We start from the raw sequence: 22,525 nt of genomic DNA, 5'->3' as shown, positions 1-22,525 counted from the left end.
ACGTTAATAGAGTGTCATAAGAAAGTCACACGAGGTCATTACTATGTTTTATCCCAGAAGAGTGCTCACTGCTGCTAAATGTTGTGCCAAGTTTGGGGTGCTTTCAGAAACACAGACTCTGCACTTTCAGAGATGTAGTCTAGAGTAGACCAGCCAGCACAGGAGGAAGTTTAAGAACTCACAAGGAAACTGGACTGAGTGGGGGAGCTTTTTCCAGAAGGGACAGTGATGATGATGGTGGCCTTCCCAAGGCTGTTCTAGCAGGCAGCAATTAAGGCAGACGTGTTTTCGCTGGCAGGCCAAAAGAAAGATACACAGAAGGGTTGCAGATCAGTGTGAAACGAAGACAGACACCAAACGCCGAGATAGTCTGGATTTCATCCCATCAACAGGCATTTCTACTTTTCTTACATAAGCAAAAAGGCACGCAGGTGGGAGATAGGAGGGGTCACTAGTCTTGATGTGACTGCCAGTGACAACGTGGAAAGGTACTTTGAGGTGAGGAATGGTCCTTTTAACACAACAAAGTGGCACACCCAGGAGTGCATACACAGACCACACCTACTGGAGCCAGTTTCCATGGGGTTGTTTGTACAGCAAGCAAGGAGGAAAATAAAGGTTCGAGATGGAACTTCCTTTTTGCCTGTTCTCCCCACAGATCAGCCTGACCTTATGAGCAGTACGGCAGAGCTGTTCACATATTACTGCTTTCTGCAGCTCCCAAGGACCTTTGCAGTCCTGCTAGTCTCACAGCTGCTGTTAGGCTCCCTCCGCTTTGACCTGGTTTCCACCGAGCACGCACACAAATTTGGGCATGTCCCCATTCAACAAAGCCCTTAAGCAGAGGCTTAAATTTAAGCATGAGCTTCAAACTAAGAGTGTGTTTAAGTGTTTTTGCAAACAAGACCTCAGCCTTAAAAATACATACATAGATAAAACACTTTCTCACTCCAGCTGGATTCAAATGCTTTACTCAGACTCCTTTAAATGGTATACCACCTCTCTGACATGGAGATGCATGCCTTGCATAAGAGGACTCTCTTGCTTCCTCTCTGCTGTAACTCATTGGCTCTTCCCTGCTCCAGGGCACGTACCTCTAGGGACAGATGAGATCTATCCCTGTTTGTTACTACGCAGAGCTAGATCTCTGAAGCAGCGATAAAGGCCCTTGCACATCCTAGCTTGCTTTCGGCTACTTCCCTTTTCTGCGGCATTCTTCCTCCCCTCCCGCCCTCGCTCCCTTCCCCCTGCCCGGGTTGCTCATACATCTGGAAAGATGACTGAAGGCTAACTAATGAGTAAGGCGCTGCTGCACGTCATCGCCTGTCTGCTGCACGAAGGGGTGAACAAGTTCGTTTGTCCACAGGTTAAAATGAGGTTGCCATCCAAACAAGGAGCATGCAGTTGGGAGACCAAGGAGTGGGAAGCCTGCCCTCTCTTCTCTCTTATCTGGAGCATTTCATTTCTCTCGTTTTCTTCCCTGTATATACCGCTTTATGCTGCACGGCGTCTTTCAGGCGAGGATCTTGAGGGACTTTACAGACCTTAATTAAACCTCACAAATCCCTAATTGATAGATGAAAATTCTGAGTCACAAAAAGGTTAAGTAAGTGCTGTGTTCATGGTGAAACAGTGAGTCAGTTGCGGAGCTTGGAGCAGGGCTCTGGTATTCCCAGTCTAGCCCTCCGACTCTTCCCTCCTTGCCTTGCCTTTCCGAGGACACGCTGAGAGCCCCGGCGAAGCTGGGGAGCTGTCTGGCGCAGCGCCCGCCGGCCGCTCCGTCACCGACAAAGGGGGGGACAAGCACCCATCGCGCTTGTTCCCGCGGTGCCCAAGCACCGAGAGCGGCGGCCCGACTGCACGCGCGCGGCGGACGCCCAGAAAGCGCAGACTATCCCCAGGGCTTATTTGCCCCAAACTGGCAACGCAGGCCCCGCGCGCACGCGCGCGCGCTTGGGGGTGAGGAGACACCAAAGAGAGCGCCGCACGGCTTAGCCTGTCCCCGAGCGCTGGGGAAGGCGGCAGGGCCGGCAGGCCGCCGGGGGCAGGAGTCGGCCGCGGGGGGTAAAGGGGTCCAAGCAGGGGCAGGGGCAAGGAGGCGCCTAGGAGGCCTGCAGCGGGCCATAGCCTGGCCTGGGCTTGGGGAACCAGCCCAAACACCTGACCCAACCTGTAGCTGCTGGGTGGCCCCGGGCAAGTCCCCTTTTGTCTCTGCTTCCCTCCCCGGCCTTTGTTTTCTTTTATTTAAACTGGGAGCTGTGCAGGGCAGGGACGGTCTCCGACTGGGCGTTTGCAGGGCGCCGTAAGGAGGCTCTAATCTGGGCTGGGGCCTCTACCTGTGGCGGGGAAGCCGCCGCTGAGCAAACACCAACGCAGGCTGGTGCGCGGGCTCCTTCCCTCTGCCCCCTGGTCCCCCCGCACAGCCCCCGTGAGTTCCCAGAAGCTGGTCCCACTCGGTGGACATCGTTCTGTATTACTTTCCAATTATAGCATTTCAGGGTTGCAACTGCGTTTAATTGTCTCCGAGTTTTATAAACACTGAATTGTCTTGGCTGACGCCTCAGTTAATGATCCCCTGCAGAAGCGACTTTGGCCGGTTGGCTCCGAGCGGAGCCTTTGCCACACCCACCAGAAAGACTAAATTAAAAAAAAAAGAAGAGGATAAAAATGCAGAAATGTGACTTAAGAGAAGATGTTACATCGGAGGAAATGGCACATAACTCCCTCCTGTCTGCAATTGACACCTGATGCTGCAGCTTAGCTGAGCTTTCCTGAAGACATAAATGGCAACAGCTCTGCCTTTTCAAATCCACCTGTCTGCAGCAGGCAGAGCAGGGTAACATAAACTTTCCACTTCTCCGGAGCAGCCCTTCTTGCCATCCTGGTGATTTCCCTGGACAAGGGCCCTATAATAGCAGAAGACCTAAAGCAGGAAAAGCTTTCAGGCTCGCCGACAATTTCAAACCTGTGCTTCTTTCCTTGAGTTGCTGTTGCTGTTGTTGTTGTTGTTGTTGTAAATATCAATAAAGAAAAAAACCCTCAAAAATGCGAGCAGAATAAAAAAAAAAAACTCACAAGAGTAGAACGAGCCAAAGCTTTTATGTTAATGCAAAAGTCACTAACAGCATCAAAACAAAGGAAAACTCTCTGGGTCAAATTTGCAGCTGATGTAAATAAGCTGATCGAATTCCAGTGAATGGCACTGATTTTCCCTGGCTGCATGTGTAGCTCTGTACATTTACTCCCCTCAGCCCCCTTTGCTAATGAATCCCAGCTGAGTGGTATGAACTACCTTGGAAGGGGAACAGATGACACTTTGATATAATTTGTACGTACGTACCACTAAAAGCGCTGCATTTAGATTTCAAAAAATCAGGCAAATGCCGAGCTGCAAGGATGCCTGGGTAATTGTGCAATGCTGGGAACTCTTAGGTAGTTAATAATTATACTCAACCTTCGGTCTAGTTCCTAACAACACCCCTAGGCGTGTCGCTGTTACAGAATAAGGGCACACGCCCTGCTGTGTCTCCTTGCTTAACAGGAACACAAAGTACAGTAGTAGGAGGTGTTTCCTTGAACTCTGAACAATTGGACATTTAAGGATTAATTACTGTTAAGGAGCTTTGGACTGGCAAACACACTAACTCAGCTCTTGGCTGCGTCTCCCAGCCAAGTTCTCTCAGTCATCCTAATTAGACATTCTGATACAATCTTTAATTATATGATCTCACATACTTTTTTTTTTTTCTTCCCTTACACAGAAACCCCGTCTTATGTAGCACACAGAGCGGCCGGAGCACTAAGGGGTGAATGAGGGCTCCCGCAGGGAGGAAAGCGCTCGTCTCCGAGTCATCCCCCCCTCAACCCACTTGCTGTAGAAGCGAGACCGGGTGTGGGAAGCCGAGATTCGGAGCTGAGCTTGCCACGTTGCTGAAAACGCTCGGAGTCTTTCACAACAGGCAGGAAAGCATCGAGCCTGTTGCAGCTCCCTTGCTGCTGTGGGCAAGACGGGACGTATACTATATTTGTCAGTATTGACTGTAGCCTGGCTGGAAAGTTCTGCACCGAGCGGTATCCCGCGCCAGCCACAGCGTGTGCGTGTGGATGTGCATGTATATACACACACACTCTCCTGTACACACCTTGATCTTGTTGAAATAGCAGGAGGGGCCTAGCGCGTTATTAATGTTTTTTCACCTTTGTAAACACTGCATGGCTCAGGCAATATTCCTGCGTCCCGACTTGTAACACCCAGTGGTGCTCCGGGCCTGGCTCTTTCCCCATCCCCCTTCGCAGCCTTACTCCAGTGCGTGCCAAAAGCTGTTGAAATTGCTTTACACTTAATCTGGTCCTCTTGGTCTGTAACATCCTTCCTAGGAAGCAACCTGGCTATATCCAAGAGTAACTAATTCAACGTCATCTTGGCATGCATCCGCTCCCTTTTACCGTCCACCCTCCTGCAGCTCCCCCCACCTTCTGGATGCAAGGACAGACGTTTTGGGTGGTGTGTGCTTTCAATTGAAACGCTTCTCTGCTGAGCTGGAAACTCAGTACCCTGAGGTCAGCTGAGGTTCACTAAGCTGAGGAACTCCATAAATGGTATAGTATTAAAAGCGTGCTCTCTTCATCTTTGCAAGGATCGTGGGGATAGAGAGTCAAGTTCTCACCAGGATGCCTTTTAAAACCTGGAGCCCCAACCCTGAGAGAGCAGGGAAGTGAGGAGAGCGATGGCGTCTCCTCACCTTGCAGCCCAGCACACAGTAGGCAGCCACAGCTTCAGTCACTGTGTTTTCCCGAGTGCTAGCACGCTCCCTGGAAATGGCTCCAAGATCCACCCCTCCCTCCACCTGCTAGCAGAACTGGTTGGCCTCAACAGGGAGGGTGCGTAGCACCCAGGGACGTATACTATATACCCAGGGAGCTGGGCACGCCTTGCACGTGCAGGGTCTCTGTAAGTAAGTCCTCCTGGAGGGTCTAGGCTAGCCTGCGTTCATAAGCACAGCACGGTGCTTTGCCACCTCTCCCAAAGGTGGAGGGAGGAAAGGAGGACCTGTCTGTCCTAGGCAGTCAGCACAGCCTCACACAGGGAGGAGGCCTTTCCTCCCAGCTCCTTGGCGTTCCTCGCTGATTCAGAGTCAACATAATGGGACCGAGATGGCGCCATTGATCCTGCTGGGCAGGCGGAGCCACCGTACAGTAGGGATTAGTAATGTCTTTCTTCCCTCATGGCACCAGGTCACAGGATTCAGCCCTTCATAGAGGCCGTGCTGGAGACAGTTCTCCCTCCTCACCATCGGAAATATGTTTGTGAAGCAGCCACTGGCCCTGGGGAATGATGCAATGGTAGCAAACATACAGCGATGTGAAGTTAGGAGCTAAAGCCGAATGCAAAAAGGAGAAACAAAACAGGGACCGGACAGTCACTGCAGGTGAGAGATACCCTGCCAAGATGAGCCACCATATCCCTAGGAATGATTCCCTGAGGGGGTCCTTCCTCCAGGCCCATGGGACAGGCAGGTCCATGCAGTTATGGACCTCACACTGGCCAGGTGTGTCTCAGTGGAGAGCTGTGGGTCATCGAGACCATCACTCTACACCTGGTGGTTCTGTGCCACCACCTCACACTCTCACTCCTGCAGCTGCCTGGAGAAGGCCTGGCAAGTGGTGAATGCTCCTCCAGCAAACCCCCACTTCCATTATGGTAATGAGAGGTGGAAGGAGGATGAGCATCACAGCAGGAGGAATACCCATCCCATCTACGGGTGCCAGCAGAAGAGCATGCACAGGGTCAGAAGAGCATGCACAGGGTCAATTGAAGAATCTAAAGCCAATGGTTTGAGGTGTCACTCTCCTCGACTATTCCCTCCCCTTCACCACAGACAGTGTTACAGACAGATCTTCCTTTCCTCAGTTGCCAGAAGTGGAGAAGCTGATTAGATATCAGCAAGGCCTCAGAAGATTACTTGGAGCAGAGATTTAATCACAGTCCTCATTGCTCATAAACACAATGTTCAATAGGTAGCTAAAAAAGGCAGCTAACACCTCCCATCACCCTAGTGACCTGTAAAAGCCAGGGAAGGAGCGGTGGATTGCAGCCCTCTAAACTATCATCAGCCAGAAAGCCTAGAACGAGAACCGTAGTGAATCGCCTCCTGCTAGATGCGGTCCTGATGGTGCTCATTGCTGGCGCTAATTCTCTGCCATAAACCCTGGCTTTGAGAGGTCAGAGCAGGGCTGTGCCTGGCTAGATCACAGGACAGTCTAAGACACAGAGGATCGTGAGCTCACCTTTTCTCCTAGATTACTGAAGACATTGATGGGTCCCTGGATTGTAACTTTTCTTTTAAGCCCACAGGCTGACATCTGCTGCTCTAGCCTTATTAACGTGAGATAAACAGTTTCAAAACTAAGTTAAGTGCATTTCAGAATAACCATATGATGTAATCAGCCCAAATATGAATTAGGTGAATGTGTTTTTCTGGCCACCTTAGAGCATCCAGCACGTGAATAACCAAGCAACTCAAAAGAAAAGAACTGACCTACTTCTTCCCTTTGTCCAAAACCAACATCATCGCCTCCTGTGGACGCTCACAGCGGTAACCACCAGCAGAGGTGTGTGTCATCACTGGGAGGCACTGAGGAATTAGCCTGAGCCTGAGAGCCCGGTTTGCGTTAGAGAAGGGTGGGGGGAGTTAGTGGGAGTGTGTGCACTCGATTGATGGATTCTGGCTGACCCATGAGCACATCTAGGGTCACTAGTTGTAGAGCCATGTTTACCTTTCCAGAGAACTTGAAAAACAACTTATGCCTGAGGGAGGAAAAATGGTAGGAGAGCCCACAAAAAGCAAGGAAGCAACTGCCTATGGACTTAAAGAAGGACGCAATCATCTGCGGGATCCAGGGTCTAATTACAGCCATGTAAGGCCTGTCTCCTTCTCTTCCCCCATGCTAATCTGTGGAATGGAGCACGCAAAATAAAAAGAGAAATCTGAGGCTCATACTGGCATGCTGAACAGTTTACATTCTTGTCTACCATGATATCCTCCTCCCAGCCTAGTTCTTATCTGTTTGACCTCGCATAGCCAGCATCAAAAAAGCTGATACTTAGTACAGAGGAATTCTAGAGTTCAAATGTGATAGCACTGCAGTGGGGAAAGAAATATGCTTGCAGTATACTGTGAGGTGGAAAGAGCTAGCTTCTGTACTATGTGGATTCAAAAGCATTTCAGAGAATCACAAAAGGGCTGAGGGTGGAAAGGACCTCTGGAGATCATTTAGTCCAACCTCCCTGCTCAAAGCAGGATTAGCTAGAGCAAGTTGCCCAGGACCATGTCAGGTTTTGAATATCTCCTCTCTGGACAACCTGTTCCAGGGTTCAACCACCCTGACACTAAAAAAAAAGTTCTTTTTATGTTTAAGTTGAATTTCCTACATTGCAATTTGTGACCATTGCCTCTCATCCTGTTGCTTAGTACCACTGGAAAGGGTCAGACTGGATCTCCTTTCCTCCCTCCCCTATCAGATATTTATACACATGGATAAGATCCTCCCTGAACCTTCTTTTCTCAAGGCTAAGCGATCCCAGAGGTCTCAGCTGCTCCTCACAGCTTTGTCCTGTCTTCTTCAAGGAAAATCTTCCTGAGGTGTCTTGGATCTCACTATACTGCAACACACATGAAAAATTTTCTCTTAAAACTCAGCCTTACGAGAGTGCCTCTACAACTTCCACACAGATGAATAATCTACCTATACTGCCCTTTATGCCAACAGTAGCCAAACTCCACTGCCTCACTTGTGCCATGCAAGGCAGAGCAGAAAACAGTGAACTGGCACATTTGAATTCAAGAAGTTTGTTGCAATGACGTGAAGCTTCAGGAGAATCAGATCACAGCCATCAGTAGGAGTAGGACCATAAGTTGTTTTTTTTTTTTTTTCAAAAACGCATCATTTGTTCCACTTTGGGGTATCTGATGCAATACCCATGTCACAGTTTTCCTCTGTCACATCCTTCCTACATGACAGTGGAAACATCACTTCAAACCAGCGTTCTGGATGCTCTCCTTTCCCCCACACTCCCACTCCTGCTCTGTTTGCCATTAAGCTCTCTTAAAGTTTAGCACATGCTTACTCTTACCATTGGCTGCAGAATTTCCACAGTGTTCCTATAGCTGCTCCTGTAGATTCTAGATTAAGTTTAAAGAAAAAAAAAAACCCTTTCAGCTGCTTTACTGCTATCTCTGATGTGATATATCCAGGTCGCTCCTTTGGGCTACAGTCTTGTTCTTGATGATGCAAAAGGTCTGCCCCAGCTAGGATCTCCCCTGCAGTGAAGAACAGCTGAGAGCACAAGGTTAACTACACTCGATATGTGGAAGGAAACTTGGTGTGATCTTGGTACTTCACTAAGGAATATGACTGTGGAAAAAGTTCAGAGATGAGTCCATCTAGATAGGGAGGGGACAGGCAAAAGACAAGCAGGAGCTGCTGTTAATTCTTGTGCATAGTAAAAATGACACTGAGCATTATACCGATCCTCACAGAACAGTTATTAGTGCAGATGTTCCTAGCGTCTTTTCCTTGCAAAGGGGATGAGCAACCTCTCTTCCGGCATGACTCCACAGCAGAACCACCACCCACCTCATGATAACACACAGATCCCTCTCTTGCGCAACAAGATGTGTCCATCGGGGCAGGGTATATGTGAACCTGTGTAAGAAAGAGGGGAAATTCCCTAGGTGGAGTGGAGATCTAAAACAAGGTGAGAATGTCAGGGAAAACACAATTTCCATGACAATGTGGTAGAATTCATCTTCCCACAGCTAGTATACTGGTGGAAAACAGTTGCTCTGCCGTGTAATTTCAGCTCTCAGAGCCAAATTATAGTAAGTGTGTGGACATTCCAGTGTCTACCAGCCAACGATGGTGAAAGACAATCACAGTCAGTCAGCGCTGGGGAGAAATCAGTTGGGAGTGGGAGGGCTAGCCTCACAACTAGCATTTGGAGACAAGCAACGTTAATCCCTTTTGAAGAGCACTGTCAGCAAACAGGAGGTGAGGGAGCACTTCAGGTTTTCAGGAGGCAAGCAAGAACATATCCTTCTGCTACCCTTTTTTTTGGTGGTGGAGAATACGCTGCCAAAGGAGCCGGTTTGACAAACTTGAGGCTGGACACCTCTGTGCACCAGTATAATGGAAAAGCCCTTAGCAAGACGGGCAGACACTTAGGCAGGAAATCCTTGAGGCACTCCCCTTAAAGAAAGCTTGTGTACAATAGATCAAATGGGGACTCCCCCATGCCTGAGGCCCCAGGGAAATAGATATTAAAAGATGATGCGCTTGGGTCCTTCAGTATGTTTGCTTAGAGTAGGCACCCCCTCCCCAAAAGCTGTTTTCTCCTACTGCCCCAACAGGACCAGCGCAACTGAAGCAAGCCTCCCAAAGGCTCTCCCCTTACCCCTGTGTTAGCGTTGACCCCCAGGACATACTAGAGCTGGCTCCAGCTCTGCAGCCCACACTGTCCTGTGGCTGCTTCGTGTCAGCCCTCACCACACCCAGCCACCCACCGTATTTTTACTTGAAGACGGCATCCGCCGTTCCTAACCTGACATATCTGGGTTCCTTCCACTCCAGAGACTGCCACTGTTCCCAGGTGAGCAAGGCAATCCCATTTCAACCTCTTCCTTATCGCTAGCAAAGAAACTACCCCAGACCAAGCTTTGAGAGCAGAAGCTTTTGTGTCCTCTGGCTGAAGAGGTGGTTTAAAAAAAAATAAAGTCATCTCATCATGTGTTTTCTTAGCTCCATCCCTTTCTTTTTGAAGGGAAGATGAAAGGATTAATGCATTATTTGCCTTTTAGCCCAGGTGGTCTGCTCTGTTAGCCTCTGCCCCACTTACCATTGTTGCAGCTAACAGCTGTCTGGATTGCAGCTGCTCTAATGAAAGAAGCCCTGAAATGCGCTACAGTCGGGCACCTGGCAATGCTGTACCCATTTGTTCAGATTGAAGCAACATGCAAGCTTTTAATTGTTCATGGCAAAGGGAGCTTTTTAATGACTTCAATTAACAGAGAGAGAAGAACTCCAGTTAGCTCTTGCTATACAAAAGAGTGTCCACAACGTCATTAAAACAGGATTTACAAGTGTCATAACTCTCAGCAGCATAGTCAACAATATAGCCAATCATTACAACTGAGCACCAAAGGAGAAGGCGGGGGGAGAACATCACACCACCAAGGAATGGAAGAAAAAGAAAGGAGGATGAGGGGGAAGTGCAGAGGAAAAAAGAAAAGTCATTTTTGTTTTCAATCTAAATTGATTTTATTCTACAAAATGCTACTTAGTTAAAATTGTAAAAGCAAAACCATTCTAATATGTTCTTTCTTTCATAGCAGCAAGCTTTCTCTAACAAGCTTTTTGTTTTAGTGCAAATACTGTAGGCCTGTATTACAGTAAAATAACAAGAACAGAAAAGAGACAACACCAGAGAGAATGCCACAGAGCTGAGATTCTCCAGGACTGCAAGAACTATATAAAGATCACAACGAGCAAAGAAGGGTCCCAATTCAACAGTCACCTTTAAGAACCTCCTTGGCAGGAACTATTTCCCCGCAGACAAAGAAGAAAAACCATGATCTGAAACTTCTGAGGAAAATAAGATAACGGTGCCCCCAAACCTTCAATAATCCTCACAGTTGCACATTAATCAGCGAGGCTTGATTCCACCTCTGATACCTGCTCTGCAGCAGTGAAACACTATTGATGCTCTCAATTTACCCACAAGAAAGTGGGATCAGAATCAGGCCCTTTTACATCTGAGGATCTTAAAGTAGACTTTAGTGACACTAGTAACTTATCGCTCTAATAAAGATGCACTATCCCTTATTGATGTTACTTTGAACTACACAGTATATCAAGATATATACAACATTTTATCCTCTCACTGAGCAAAAACAATTGGATATCTATTTTCTACACATCTTAATATGGTTTGAATATCAAGTAACCACAAACAAGAAAGTGGAATAACCCTTTAATCATACAGGACAGGAGGGGAACAATTAAGTAAAACAGGATGGGATTTTATTATTATCTTGTATTCTGAGATTTGTCCTCAACTCCACCTACTGTTCACAGAGGAATGATAATGCATCTTTAGAAACATATCTCTTTATACATTTTATACAGACAACAACAAAACCCAGAATCTTTTATTTAAAGAATTGAAAAAAAATTATTAGCCTAAAAAAGAAGATTGGAATATTTTTAATGCTTTATTTTATCCAAGTCTTGAACAGAAAAAAAGATGTAAACATGATAAATAAATAAGAAATAAAATGTAGATTGTTCCCCCCACCTCTTAAAATGTTTGACTTGGCCTTCCTAATGAAAATGAACTTCTAAGTGTCATAATAATAAGATTTCTTAACATTTCAGAATTCTGTTTTAGAATGAAGAAAAAAAAAACAACAACAACAAAAAGCAAAAACAACAACCAAAAACGAGGAATGTGAGTTGGGAGGATGTTAAATTAACGGCGGGCAGATCTGTTGGAGCAGGCACAAAACGGCTGCCTGCCAATAAATAAGATACTGGGGGGGATGCCTTAGGTTTGTTTTCATTTTGTTTTTTTCATTTAGGATGAAGGCCAGGTGGATCCTACATACAGTAAGCAGCAAAATTAAAGGTTCAGATGAACTAAATAGATCATTTAAATAATAATTAAAAAACACAACAGAGAGCTACTGTCCCCAGCATGTTGGTCCCAAATCCCATCACACCACAAGCAGTTTGAGACTTACCCAGTCTCCATACCTACAAGAAAGGAGTGGATGAAGGCAATGCCAGAACTGGGAAGGGGGAAGGCGGAATGGGGGTAAAACTGGAATGGCAAACATCACCTGGAAGTGGAGTGTTTCCTTCAGTGTGGCTGCTACTGCTCCTCCCAGTTGGGCATTGATTAACTTATTATTATTTCTGTTAGTAGATGCTTCATTGGACCAGTCAATTGGGGTTGACCCAATACCAGCTGAAATTCCCTGGGCATTTTTCTACCGACTTTAACAACTTTTGGTCAGACACTAGTTATAATAACTCCCGCACCCCTACTGTGTGCAGAATGCGGAGACACTGTCCATTTAGGAATCATCAGGGAAGGTACTCGTGGAAAATACCATTTGTGGGATGGGGAAGACTGTCAATTCCCAAAAGCATACCGGTAAACTTGGGGGGAAAAAAAAAAAAAAAAAAAGAATCCAGGGCCAGACCAAAACAGCTGCAGAGTTCAAGCTATGCCTGCCTGCTAGAAACTAAAATAAGGTAATGCTGATCCACAAAATATAGAAGGCAGGAGACCAGCAATTCCAACACAGAAATCCTCTGAAAGGACTGAGGGACAAGACAGGCAGGCACAAGGTACTCAGCTTCTTTAAGATAATGATCATCTTCCACGCGCAGTTTCAAGTTGTTCCCATCGGTATCACGAGGCAGGAAAGGGGATGCTTCTGTCTCATCTCTGAGATAATCAGTGACAAGTCAGTGGGCAGGGGCCAGCTGCAGCTCCTTGAGGCAATAATTCAGTGAAACAAAAGTAAAGGTAGAATCACATATTCCCCTGGGGTGTATGCCTCTCCCATAGAGATGAGGAGAGGGGACTCCCTGGCATAAATGAGTGACAAGGCCCCACATTTAAAATCTTCCTGCCTAAGCTGAGGACTTCATACTTGGTTAAAAAAAAACAAAAATTAAAATAAAAAACACAAAAACCCACACCACCACAACCTTTAGTAACTTGTTGAGAGTAATTTGGAGCTATCACAAAGGACTGAGCCAAATATGAAAATAAACATCTCAGATTTCTGGGATGCAGAAAATTTTTGCAGGCTGGCAGCAGTGGGGTTTGAGTGCAGCAAAGGCCACACCTAAGGCTTTTTTCAGAAATGCAATTGGATTTGCCACCTGCCTACTCACCAGAGCTAGATAAACCCCTTCCTTTCCAAGAAACTTGTCATCACACTGCTTAAAAAGCCTGTTTGACTAAGAGACAGATACCCAGCTGACAAGGTGGTCAACATAACTGAACTGCAACTGAAAAGGGGACAAGTCACTATGTTAAAAAACATCGCACCTTTAATTAAGAACCAGCAAGACTTAAGAAGAAGGGTTTTTGTTGACCTACTACGACTTATGTTAACTCAGGTTTCAGGAGGCCCCTGACTTCCCAGACTCCCTTATAGGAGCACCCCAGATTTGTCAGCTGAGCCTCAATTCAAGGGATCTCTCACAAGCCCGTGATCCCTGTCTGCTGGCCTCAAAAGTAGCTGCCTCACTTTAGAATTCACCACTTGTCAACGTTACATTCTGCCCAAAATAGGTAGAAATGACATGCAGAGACATTTTATTGGATAGCCATAGATTCTAAATCCAGACTGGCCCAAACAAGCATCTGGCAAAAACGGTGACTATTTGAGAAGCAGCAGTTTCTCCTACAGTGATATCATCTGCATACAACTGTATGAAAACAGGATCGGCTGTGCTAACTACCAAAAGTTTAATATCTACTTTATTAAAAAGGAAGTCTTGATGTTCATGTAAAGACAGAATAACTTCCTTATCAGTTTTACTTGCTGTGTAAGCTCAATTTCAGACCTCTAGTACTGGTATAATGATGGAAATGTTTAAGCAACAAAGAAAAAGCCTGAATTCACTGACAGTTTTACAAAGGAAAAATATCACTCATCTCTATTTCTGGCAAATTTGGTAAATATGGGTGGGGGAGGGGAAGAGAGCGGGGAGAAAAAAAAGTCTGCTTTTAGAGCCAAAGTAGTGTCCCTTTGAAGTGATTCAAGGAATGGGGCAGTGGCCAAGGTCAGAGGACATCTAGCCCTGCTGAGTAAAGGTCCAGTTCCACAAGATTGATCTCCATTAACTCCCTGTGGAGTCAGTGGGAGCTGCAAGAGCAGTCATCTCACAGGACTGGCCTTATCATTGCATACTGCATTTCTCCAGGTCCAGCCTAACCAAGAATTATCCGGGTTTCCATTGATTAAAAAAAAAAAAAACCCAAAAGAAAATAAAATCTCACACCAAAATAAATACCTGTCACCACAGCTGCAACAGGCTAGACTAAAGAGCTACCTCCTAAACAGCTGACAAGCTGGGCAGTCCTAGTGTGCCTGCAGCCATGACTTGTCAGTGCCTCGACACCAACAGGAACTGAGCTTGGGTCCAGGCAGGAATAGGTTAAGCACATTACTGTTTTCAGTAGTGCACATCAACGTTAGAGATGCGTTAGAGCATCAGCTTGTGCCCTGTGGGTGCCCTCGGTACTAGCAGCCAAGATCCCAGGTTGGAGCAGACAAGGACCCAGAGCTAGGGGCAGAGCTCTCTGATTTGCTTCTGGTCTTCAAGCCAATCAACCCCAACAAAACCAGATCAATTATATTGCAAATAAACAACAGAGGCCAAAGACTGAGGTGCAAATAATGGTAATCAATTTTCTTCCAATGTCAATTTGACAATCACAACCGGAGGTTGCCAAGAACTCTGCTCTAATTTAAACAGGTCATTACTTGGAGTATGCAATGCCTGGTCAGGGGTGCGTTGTGGCCTGCATCGTACCAGAGGTCAGAACATCACCTTCCTCCTGACCTCAGGAGCTGGGAATCTCCGAGCAAACACGCGCTAGTATCAAATGCAGGGATATGTGCTGCTTTGCTTGCTAAAGAAAAAGCCACTGTGGGGATAGCCAGATATTTTCACCTTCTTATCCACTGCTGGTCTCCATTCTAGATTTATAGGCATGTGGTGCCACATCTTTTTTGGTGGCACATTCTGCAAAGACAGCCAAGGGGACGGGAGGATTTGCTAATAGGAGGAGTTCAGCATCTGAGTCAGGAGCCGTGGTGGGAGGAAGGTGTAACACTCCCTAAACAGCAGACAGCCCAGGCAAAGTAAACAAAGGAGTCCAGCAGCAGATTTGGTATCTACCAAATGGAGGTAAAACCCTGTCAAAGACACTGTTAAGTGCCACCCCAGCAGCTTTTCTGATGCTACTCTGGCCCTGAGATGTTAACGTGGGTTTTGAGGAGACCAGGGGGATAAATATATCTACTTATAAAGAAGGAGAGGGGGGGGAAAAAAAAAGAAAAAAGAAAAGAAAGGCTTCCCCATGTCACATGAGCCTCCTACTGTCTCTGTTCACTCTATCCGTGCCACAGGCCACTGAATTACAAGCTCTGCCCTTGTTGCTGAGCCCCTGCACTCCTCTCAGACCCCCACTGTCCTCCTAGCCCTCCCGCTCCTGCCTTGACAACCCCACCTGTTTCCCACAGCCCTTCCCAAGAGGAAAGATCTTAACAAGCCTTTAGAGTTCAGAGCAACTGGATGAAATGTCATGGGATCGACAACATTGGAAATGATAAACAGAGAGAGAGAGAGAGAGAGAGAGAGAGAAAGAGGGAAAGGCAAAGAAAGAAAGAGGTCTAGTAAAATTAACTAACCAGAATGATCTAAGCACAGAGCATAACCGATTAGATCAATTCACAAAGGAAAGGGATGACTAGCGATTGTCTCCAGCTCGCCTTCAGTCCTGGTCAAGAGTGTTTCCTAAGTCCACTATGGCCGCAAAGAGGTTTCCATAGGCAGTCCCTACAGAGGGAGAGATCGCTATCTCCAAACAGTCCTGGCGCGCCAGTCCCACCCTTGCCGTTTCCTGCCTCCAGGGAGCTGGCTTTGGTCCTCACTCTCCTTCCTGGAGCTGCAACACTTCCCCATCCTCGCTCTTGCTGCCCTTGTGCTTGAACGATCCTGTGCCTGTCTCTAACGCCATGGAGGGGGGCTTCCCCCATGGTGCTGGGTGGGGATGTAACACATTGGCAACTGGGGGTCACGGGGGGATTACAACGCCAGCAAGGTGGGAGAGTTCAAGGAATCTGAAGACTGATCACCGCTGCTGCTGCTCCTCCGGTGAGCTTTAGAGCAGGACTCGGATGGGGAGAGAGGAGACTCTTGATCCAACACATTGGGGTAGGTGAACACCAAGCTGGAGGAGCCAGGAGTGATGGCTGGTGTTGAGGTCACCACGATGGGAGTGTTGAGTGCCTCCTCCCCATAAAAACCTCCGGCAATGCTGATGGGCTTAATGACAGACCTCTGGGCTTTGTCAAGGACCAAAGAAGAAGATGGGATCTCTTCCTCCACAGGCTCCTGCTTCACCACCACCGCTCCGCTCGCTCCAGTCCGAACGCTCTGGAGGCTGCTGGATGGCGGGCTCCGACGGTCCTCAGGGCTGATTTTGCAGACGGGGCTGTGAGCCACCAGCATGAACTCCAGTTTCTCCTTCTCCTTCTGGAGCTCAGCAATCTCCTTTTGCAGCACTGACTTCTCCTCCTCCAGCACTTCAGTTTCCTGCAGACAAAGAAGGAATAAGTAAATATTAGAGGCTTTGACACTGCTCCTCACGCAGAACATAGGCATCAAGTCCAGTACCCTGCCGTCATGGGCAGATATACCACAGTCCCTTCACAGGACAGACAAGCACCAGGTCATTTCCAGTTAAGCATTTTGCTCCTGCTTTTACCAGAAAGCTATCCTCAAACTTTACTAATCCAAGGGTTACAAATGGTCTTCTCATCACCATCTGCCTTGAATTTTCTCACGGCCAGTTTCTATCTTTCTGTCTTGTCCTCTGACTTATATAACTTCTCCCTCACTGCCTTCCTGCCAGATTTTACAAAGAGCACTCAGATTCCCTCCCTTTGTTTCTTGTGTCAGGCTAAGTCAAGTTCTTATTTCCTAGATGGGGGAAGCAATCTCTAAACTGTTCCCACTTTCACCTCCTCTGGATCATCTCTTGATGCATCCTAGGATTATTGTACTTACTTTTCCCATGCTCATATCATACTGATGGTTCATAGTCAATCTGTGAGCAATTAGTATCTTCCTGTATGAGGAGCTCACCATTTAAGAGAAGTTCTGGCCCTCGGTCCTTCAGGATATGACCTCCCACTTCATACTCTTCTCATTTCTATTAGTTTAGTCAGGAGGATCCTTAAATTCTTCCTTTATGATGTCCTTTCACCCCACCCTGAGAATACCTCCCAGCTTTGAGTCAGCAGCACATTTCATTGATGTGCTTTCACTGCTTCTGCTGTTAATAAATTATGATGGTTAATAAAATCAAATACAACCAATCCCACGCTGGTTCTCGAAGAGCAGCACGGGAGCTTTCCCTCCAGCCTCACACCTCCCCTTTCCACCCTGCAACCCATCCTTGTCTCCTCTTCAGCCAGTTCCTTATCCACTTCACAGTTCTCGCACTTGTCCCTGTCTTTTCTAGTTTAACTAGCAATTGCCCTTGTGATAGCAGACCACACGTCTCCAGGAACTGCAGATCAAATACATCTATGGTGTTTCCTTTGTGCAAAAAAGTCAGTTATCTCCAGCCAAAGGAAGGTTAGTCTAAAGGATGCAGCTTTGATGGGTACACATAATGTTTGCCTCATTTTCTACTGCTCTCAGGTGACCTTACCGTGCTTTTGTCCTCAAAGCACACATCTGAGGCACATAAAATGTTTGTTTCCACTTACAGATGGAGACCAGAGGTAGGGAGACTAGTGCTAGCAGGTGAGCTAGAAGAGTGTGGAGTTGCTAGCACGTTTTGGGCAGTTAGCCCAGGGAACTTAGGCTCCTGAGCTCCAGGCCTGAGCCCTCACCACCTAAGTTGTGATAGGGGCAACACCACCGGTCAGCCTATGAGCAGCACCATCAGAAGGGGAAGGCAGTGTGTGTGTTGCAGCATCTTCCTCAAACATGCTAGCAGAGGGAAAGCAACGCCCTACGAGCTAGTCCAAGGGGAAGGCAGCAAGGAAAGAGAAATGCATGCAGAGCACGTACCGCCTGGAGTTTCTCTGTTAGCTCTCGACGCCTGTTACGACACTTAGCAGCTGCCAGCTTGTTCCTCTCTCTCCGAATCCTTCGCTTCTCTTCTTCCTCGGGCGACAGCTGTGGGCAAGGGCCAAGAAAACCCACAATCAGATCTGAGCAAGGCATTCCTTGAAGTTTGTGAGGATTTAATCGCAACGCAAAGGAAAAAGGCCTGATCCAGCAAGATGCTCCGCACTCCCCCTCTTGACTGATGTCAGCAGAAGATGAAAGCATGCAGTATCTCTGCTAGCACCGGGTCTTAGCAGAAGGGTGAGGAGAAGACTGCAGGGAGCAGGGGTAAGATTGTGTAAGAGGACAGTGAATCTGCACCAAGGCCAAACAGATAAAAGATGCTCTGATTGTTTCACAACTTGGGTGGTACATTAAGCAAAACCAGAGCATGATGTTGTAAGTGCTTCTTTCTTGAAAGAAAATATCTGCTGCTTCCCACACAAAAATAGTTGTTAGCTTGAAGGTCGGGGATGGGGTGGGGGGAGAAGGAAAAAAATCAGTAGAGCTCTCATGAAGTCCATGAAGCAACAATGATTTATACCACCCAAAAATCTGACCTCAGATTTTCGAGCACTAAGCGAGATAACACACTGTGCTTCTTGCATCAGTAGGCAAGGCTTCAGTGATATCAAGGGCTTCCTGAGGCCAGCTGACATCCTCACTGATGTAAATCAGGAGCAGTTCCATAGAAACCCATAGAGTTACGTTCTTGCAAAACCAGAGGAAGTGAGCAGAAGCCCACAAGATCTGGTTAAGTCAGGCTTAGCATTCTAGGTTTGAGACAAGGTTTTATAAATCCCAGCAGTGGCAGATATGCTTGTAGCATTGCAAGCAACAGGGGAGCAAGTCCAGCAGTGTGAATGGGGCCAGAATTGCCAGGGTCACCACTGCCTGCCTATCAGTCGCAGGAGCCAGTGCAAACAGATTGGTGTGGGGATTCACGGCACGCGCTTGGCAAACAGAGCCACATGACACATCCTCCTCCACTGTGAACTGACCCCACGCCGTGCGCTTCAGCGGCTTTGGCCCAGTGACTGCAAACCAAACTGAAACAAGTGGTCTGTCTGATCTCGTGTAATTGCCAGTAGAGAATGGAAAAAACCTCTTTCCTTAAAAGCTTTCAGTTTTAATATTTTCTGGGGCTGTTGATATAACAAACAAGATAGTAAAATGGTGACTATCTCTTCTCTTTAGTTTTATTTTTACTCTAACCTCATTCTGTTTTGTTTTGTTATTTCCTTAGTTTCCATCTTCAGTTTCAGAGAGTTTATTTTAAACCCTGGGCATTCCCCTTGCTCTGTTCTGCTTTCTTCTGGACACTACATGTCTGCTATTTCAGCCAGACACAGCGCAAATCCCTGGACGCACACTGAGCAATACAAGCACTTCTCAGACTAGCAAGGGCGTCAGGACACGAGCTGTGGGCCTGACACCTCTTCCATCAGCAGGTTATAGCAATCCATCTCGGAGCGAGTGGTTGTCTCTGCCCTGGTGGACAGCAGCTGGGCCTTTGGCATATTCACCCCCAGCAAGGAGCCCCCTCCAAAGGGCAGCTCTGGCAGGCACTTCCCCTGGCACAGCTCTGCTTGCTCAATTTCCAGCCCGTACATACGTAGGGTAAACACGTCTTTGCACAGAAGCATCCTCAGTACAGCACAGCATTAAGCATGAATGTAAATTCTGTGTTGACTTGCGGCCTCTGTACAATTTTCAAGTACCCTTTTATGCCTTACAAGCACAGATCTCATTGAAATATTTTGGGAACAAAATTATTCCTCCCAGGGCCCTCAGTCATTTTTGTATTATCCTTCTCAGAGGCTATGCTTTTTAAAAAAATCTCAGAGACAGGACTGAAGACCCTAATCTGGACGTGCTTAACACTGTAATGGCTCTAAAAAGGAATATTCTGTAAGCAGTTGCTGGATTTGTTTGAAAGTAGTTTGATTTGGCACTCTTCATGCCCCTGCTGCCTGCATTATCTGTGGTTTGTCCAAGTCCAATACGTGCATTCACTGGCATCAAAACAGGCTCTTTTCATAAAAGAGCCAAGTGTTTCAAAAAAGCCCAAGTGTTTTCCAAAAAGGCACTCCGATTCAGTGTTCACAAGCACCAACAGTGGAAATCTGAGCCAAAGAGTCACGATAAACTGCCTGGGTACTGACTTAGCACGTGTCTAATCAAAAGGACTTGGATTTGAATGACCCACAATGAACGGCTTGCAAACAAGCCACAGGCCAGGAATTGCTTGGCAGACATCCTTCAGCAAATAACTCCGAACAACAAATAAACTGGAGAATATGGTGATCTCTTCACGGCCAATTTGTGAACACAGAGGCAGCGTTTGTCAAACAAATTAGTTGTTGCTAATTATTCCCCCAGTTCTCCTGAGAGGTTCCCTTGCTTTGGACACTAGCCTTGCACATAGGGAACTGGGAGACAACTGGGTGAAAAGGGCTGGCACACACCCTAGGAACTGCACAGCCCCATGGAGGTCAGGATCATCTTTTCTGATTTAAAAAAACAAACAAAAAACAAAAAAACCCACAGGTCCTAAGTGTGTCTGCACTGGCCCCCTGAACAGAGGTGCAACTCATTCTGGACGAACATCTTTTACCCCTTCCCTGCCTTTTACGTGTAAGACAGGCAGTGAATTCACATAAAATAATTGGAGTGCGAATCAAAACAGATGACACGGAAGTAAAAGTAGGGCTGATGTGTCTTATTAGAAACAGACCTCGTGCAATAGCGCTTTAATGTACTGAGGGTATGCAGTGTCTCATTACATTTCTCTACAGCGACCCACACAACTGCTGTTTGGGAACAATTTGGGGAGATCTAGATTATTCATATCTTCTATAAAAGAGAAAAGTCAGCCTAACCCCGTGGATAGATATTCATTAGACAAGCTCTAGAGAAGGCTATTTCTTACAGTGAGAGAGTCACAGGACCGAAAGGATTTCAGGATAAGACATCAGCATCTGGCCCAGCCCCTGCTCGAGCGCAGGATCCAGGGTCCCGGCTCTGCAGTAAAAGCAGGAGACAGAGCATAGGTAGCAGCGGTGCAAGCTGCCCTAGCCCCAGCTATGAAAATGCCACTGTGACAGCAACAGAAAGAGCTCTGCTTGTGGGATCATCGCCTTGCTGCTGTAAAGGGATCAGACAATTGCATGTTTGCAGCAGGAAGGTGGATTCACTCCCAGGCATCCAGAAGGCTCTTCCTAATAGACTTAAGATATTGTAGGGGAGCTGTTGCTTCTCTGCACAATTCTGGTTAGTTCTGGTGGTATCACACAAAAGTGAGACTAGAGCAGGGCTAGCTGCCACAGAGCATATATAAAATACCAGTTGATGCACCTAGGTCATTTACAAAACTGACAGCCAATGTAAACCTCTGAGTCAACAAAAGAGCTTTTCTTCTACTCAGTGGCAGTCGAAGACATTCAAACTGAAACCCAAGGTTCAACTTCAGAGTTTCACCTGCTTTTGATACCAAGCCACAATGTGGCCCAGTGGTGTGAAGCGCTTTATGGAGATTGCTCAACTCTTGCCATATGATGAGGAAGTAGTAATAAAAATCACCCTCCAGCTTATACTGTAGTAATTCTGAGAAACCCCAGTGCGTGTCCAACACAGAGGATGGACCTCAACTCTCCCCACGTGGGGCTGGGAGATCCTGTAAGGGGGCAGCAGGGGACTCCCCCTCGCATAGGGGAATCTCTGTACGTCTGCTTCTGAGATACCCTGTGTCACTCTCCCCACAGCAATTACCTGCTCGTCTCTTCGTCTTCTGCCCACTGTGGTCCCAATTGTTTTAATCACGCCAGGTCGCTGAAGGGCTGTGTGTCCGGCCACCGAAGACAAAGGGGGCAGCGGATGGCTGTAGGGATGTGAGCGAGAATACGGGCTTGACATGGAGGTGATGACTGTGGGCTGGACCATCCACTGCAAGTCTTGGCTGGTTGTGATGGCGTTGATTGTAGGGATGAAAGCGCTGCCTGATCCTGGCATATCTACGCGAAATTTCTAGAATTTGGTAGAGGAAGAAAGAGGGAGAGAGAAAGAAAAGAAGAAACCATCAATGAAAGCAGACCATGGGGGATCGCTCAGAAACCAACTAGCCCATAAGGAATGGCACCAGTGAGGGCCAAGGTAGGAGCTATAACCTGCTCAGAAGCATCTGGAGAAAAAAAAAAAAAAGAAAAGAAAAGAAGAAAGGTCTGCTGGGAGCCTCTACAGGATCCCAGGCTGCTCCCACCCATCACAGCCCTCTGAAGAAAGCACTTCCCCTCTGGAGCAACCCTGCCTTCTCCCAGCCCACTTCCTCACCTCCCTCCTTCCCCAGCATGCCCTATGCCAGCCTCCCTTCCCAGGCAGCATCCCCACTACTGCCGCCGCCTTCCCCCACCCACTGCTTCCGGCATGGGGCAAAAGGGGAATTAAAGAGTTTCTAGAAAAACACTTCTCTGCCAATCCAAAGAAAAGGAAGAGAAACTTCAGCTCTGAAATGCTTTTAACGAGCAGTGCAAAGCCTTCTACCAAAGGATGCCCCTGAAATTCTGGCTCAGTCCATGTAAGGTTTCCATGGAAAGAA

The 22,525-nt window shown here is 47.2% G+C and overlaps 1 protein-coding gene across 1 annotated transcript in view; it reads right to left on the bottom strand.

Annotated features, from left to right (window-relative positions):
• Positions 1 to 11,248: 11,248 nt before the first annotated feature.
• FOSL2 (FOS like 2, AP-1 transcription factor subunit) overlaps positions 11,249 to 22,525 on the bottom strand; it is a 17,118-nt gene continuing 5,841 nt past the window's right edge. The window contains exons 2-4 of the mRNA XM_068939590.1: positions 21,703 to 21,957; positions 17,893 to 18,000; positions 11,249 to 16,404 (exon numbers count right to left, since the gene is read on the bottom strand). Coding sequence (XP_068795691.1) covers positions 15,895 to 16,404; positions 17,893 to 18,000; positions 21,703 to 21,957 — 873 coding nt within the window. The 3' untranslated portion in view covers positions 11,249 to 15,894. The remainder of the gene's footprint in view (positions 16,405 to 17,892; positions 18,001 to 21,702; positions 21,958 to 22,525) is intronic.

Source organism: Struthio camelus, chromosome 3 (genome assembly GCF_040807025.1).
Source record: "Struthio camelus isolate bStrCam1 chromosome 3, bStrCam1.hap1, whole genome shotgun sequence".
In the NCBI taxonomy this organism is placed as follows: domain Eukaryota; kingdom Metazoa; phylum Chordata; class Aves; order Struthioniformes; family Struthionidae; genus Struthio; species Struthio camelus.
Note: the sequence above shows the minus strand (reverse complement) of the source record. Positions and strands in the feature narration are given on the sequence as shown.